The 3,013-nt window shown below is 67.5% G+C and overlaps 2 protein-coding genes across 2 annotated transcripts in view; one reads left to right on the top strand and one right to left on the bottom strand.

Annotated features, from left to right (window-relative positions):
• The window catches only part of EMIHUDRAFT_116965 (hypothetical protein), a gene marked incomplete at both ends in the record, with an annotated part of 18,615 nt that extends 16,562 nt beyond the window's left edge, over positions 1 to 2,053 (top strand). Inside the window, 2 exons of the mRNA XM_005774295.1 lie at positions 93 to 1,750; positions 1,822 to 2,053. Coding sequence (XP_005774352.1) covers positions 93 to 1,750; positions 1,822 to 2,053 — 1,890 coding nt within the window. The remainder of the gene's footprint in view (positions 1 to 92; positions 1,751 to 1,821) is intronic.
• Positions 2,054 to 2,320: 267 nt separating this feature from the next.
• The window catches only part of EMIHUDRAFT_458270 (hypothetical protein), a 4,188-nt gene continuing 3,495 nt past the window's right edge, over positions 2,321 to 3,013 (bottom strand). The window contains exon 6 of the mRNA XM_005774294.1: positions 2,321 to 2,958. Coding sequence (XP_005774351.1) covers positions 2,605 to 2,958 — 354 coding nt within the window. The 3' untranslated portion in view covers positions 2,321 to 2,604. The remainder of the gene's footprint in view (positions 2,959 to 3,013) is intronic.

Raw genomic sequence — 3,013 nt, 5'->3', positions numbered from 1 at the left:
TCCGCGGCTCTGCGTCGATGATCGCGGCGGCGAGGGCCATCCACGTCGGCCTCGAAGTGAGCGAGGCGTCCTTCTCGAGCTTTGCTGCGAAGGCCAGCGTTTCGCCCGTCGCTCTGCTGATCCGGCTCGAGGCAGAGCACACGGAGGCCAACGCACTGGTGCTCTCGCTCGATGACGGCGACGCCCTAAAGCAGCTCGGTTCCATGCACTTGGTGGTGCAGGCGACGCACGCCGACGCCGTCGCAAGGCTCCTCCTTCCTCAAACCTGCCCCGAGGTCTGCTTCCACGCGCTTCAGATCCTTTGGCGCATGTTTCCTCACAAAGGGCACAGTGAGGACCTGGGCTCGAAGCACCTCGACACCGTGCTCGCCTCCCTCGCGATCCAGCGAAACGATCCCAATGTTCAGTTCGCTGGCTCTCTTTACCTTGGTGGCTTCCTGCTCCAGGATTTGATGGCGGAGCGCGGGGCCGCTTCTGACGAGCAGCATGACAAGGCCGCGGCCGCCGCCCTGCAGCAGCTGCAGTACCTCCAGGCGCACCCGGACATCTATGTGGGAGAAGATGGCCACGGGGCCTGGCTGCAAGACCTCGCATGTGCGTTCGCTGCGCTCTCTCACGCACGCCACGCGTGGATTTACAAGAACGCAATGGCGGCTCTCCTCGGCTACGCGACGAGCGAGGCTCCTGCGCCCGATGACCGCGAGGCTGCGCTCCACATTCTTCGGTTGGTGGACGAGGGGGAGGTGGACGAGGGAGGCTTCCTCAGCTCCCGCGGCTGGTTGGCCAGCCACGCGCTGCCTGCTCTCGGGGCGCTCCTCGAGGGCCCGGCAGACGAGGAGGATCAGGACAACTCGCAGCTGATGAAAATGCTGAGATACCTCCCGCGCTCGTCGGTCGCCTCGCACGCCCAAGCCCTCTTGGGGCGTCTCCGCGCGGCCAACGTCTCCGTGGCCAGCGCGGCCGGCGCCCTCCGCGGCCTCCGTCTTGTGGGCCCGCTGGCGGGGCACGGCTGGCTCGCATCGAAGGCGGGCGAGGTCGTGATCGACTTCTCCAAGCACTCGGACACCGACGTCCGCGACGCGGCCATGGACTGTTTCCTCATGATGTCGCGCGAGCCGCCCGCTGCGTTGCAGCCGCTGGCAGCCCGCCTCCTCGCACAGGCTGTGCTCAAGCCGCCAGCGGGCGTGCGAACCCGCAAGGCGAGGGAAGTGGCGCAAGTCGACGACACGCGGCGCGCCTACAGCCTGATAGTGCTAAGCGGGCTTGGCACAGACTTTCTCCTGGCGCAGGAGGCGTCGCTCGTGCCTCTTCTGGCCGACGCTTCCGCGACCGTACGCGCGGCGGCGGTGCGAGCGGTCGGCATGCTCGGCACAGACTTCCTCCTCCAGCAGGCGGCGTCGCTTGTTCCGCTTATGGCCGACGAGTCCGTGACCGTGCGTGCAGCGGCGATCCAAACGGTCGGCCGCTTCGGCCCTGGCTTGCTGGCGCATGCGCCAGCTCTGTGCGCCTGCCTCGAGGACTCGTGGGAAGCTGTGCGCATGCAGGCCCTGCTGGCAATCTGCGCCTTCATGGCTGCGTGGGACGAGCCCACTGTGGCGGCGGTCGTGCGCCGGCTCGGGGACGCCAGCGAAGAGGTCCGCCTGACGGCTGCGCAAGCCATCAGCGAGCGGGCGGGCGGCGACTTGCGCGTCGCTGATCCCGCTGGGCTCGAGCCGCACGTGGACGCCATCGCCACGCGCCTCGGCGACCAGTGCGTTCCTCGCTCCTATATCCCTACAAACACATTAGCTCGGGTCGTGACACTTGGCTCCACACACACAGGTGCGCGCTGGTGCGCATGTGGGCTCTCGAGACGATGATGGCGCTGCTGCCGCCCAGCGCGCTCGCCGCCCACACGGCCGCCATCGAGCAGTGCACGACACACGAGGACAAGGACGTGCAGGCCGTCGCCAAGCAAGTGGTCGCCACGATCGGAGGCCGCCGGTCGCCATGGCCAGCCATCGACCAGCGCGGCTCGGGGCTTGCGGATAACGACGAGCATGACGACGAGTGAGAGCGTGCCCATGACGCGGAAAACGGGCAGCTCGCGACCACTGCGCGGAGGGGCGGAGACACCGTGGGTGCGTAAGGCCATGCTTGTGGTCTATGCACTAATGGTCCGCGTCTGGACGCGTCGGGGCGTGTCTGAGCCTGAGCGCTGCACTGAGAGGGGAGGGGCGCGGGGGAGAACGAATGAGATGCGATCTGAGATGGGTGAAAACTGAAAAGGAACAGGTCCCCGCCCGTCGCGCGGCTCGCGCGGCAAAATGTAAACGAGAATGAATTAAATATATCTTATTTTTCGCCTGCTCACTTGACTCTTGAGACTTGTCAGATGATTTTAGTGTCTAGGTGCTCGCGTCACATAACATCTCCCAGGCGGCGGGGGCGCCGTATGCACTAGCTCAGTTGCCCCCCGCTTGCCGGCACAGGGCCCGCGCGCAAGCATATTGCGAGCGGGGAGGTGCGCCCACGTCCCCGTCCCGCACCAAAACGGCCGGATGGCGGTCCCGCGCGAGGAGAGATCCCCGACACGTCCATGGTACTCTCCGGGCGGCTCCCTCATCAGGCGGGGAGCTCAAACGGCTCTGGCGGCGCCGGCTCCTCCTCCTCCGCCCCCTCGCTCGCCGCGGCGAGCGCCGCCGGCAGCGGCAGCAGCTCCTCCTCCGCGTCGGGCGCCGTGTCCTTGAGCATGATGACCCCGGACGTGCGACCCTTGGCGACGGGCTCGTACCTCGACGCCGGCAGCAGCGAGCAGAAGCGCTCCTGCGAGCGAAGCACGCGCGACGGGTTCTCGAGCACCTCAAAGTCGAACTCGGCCTCGTCCGCCTTGTCGGGCTGCAGCTTGAGCACCGCCGCCACCGCCGCGGTCGAGATGTCTCCCCGCGCGTGCGCCTCCCGCACCTCGCCCACCAGCGCCTCCAGCGACGGCTTACCAGCCGCGCCTGCATCGGCGGACGTGTCCATCGCGTCG

The sequence above is a fragment of the Emiliania huxleyi genome (genome assembly GCF_000372725.1).
Source record: "Emiliania huxleyi CCMP1516 unplaced genomic scaffold EMIHUscaffold_315, whole genome shotgun sequence".
Lineage (NCBI taxonomy): Eukaryota > Haptophyta > Isochrysidales > Noelaerhabdaceae > Emiliania > Emiliania huxleyi.
This window is presented reverse-complemented; position numbering and strand designations above follow the sequence as displayed.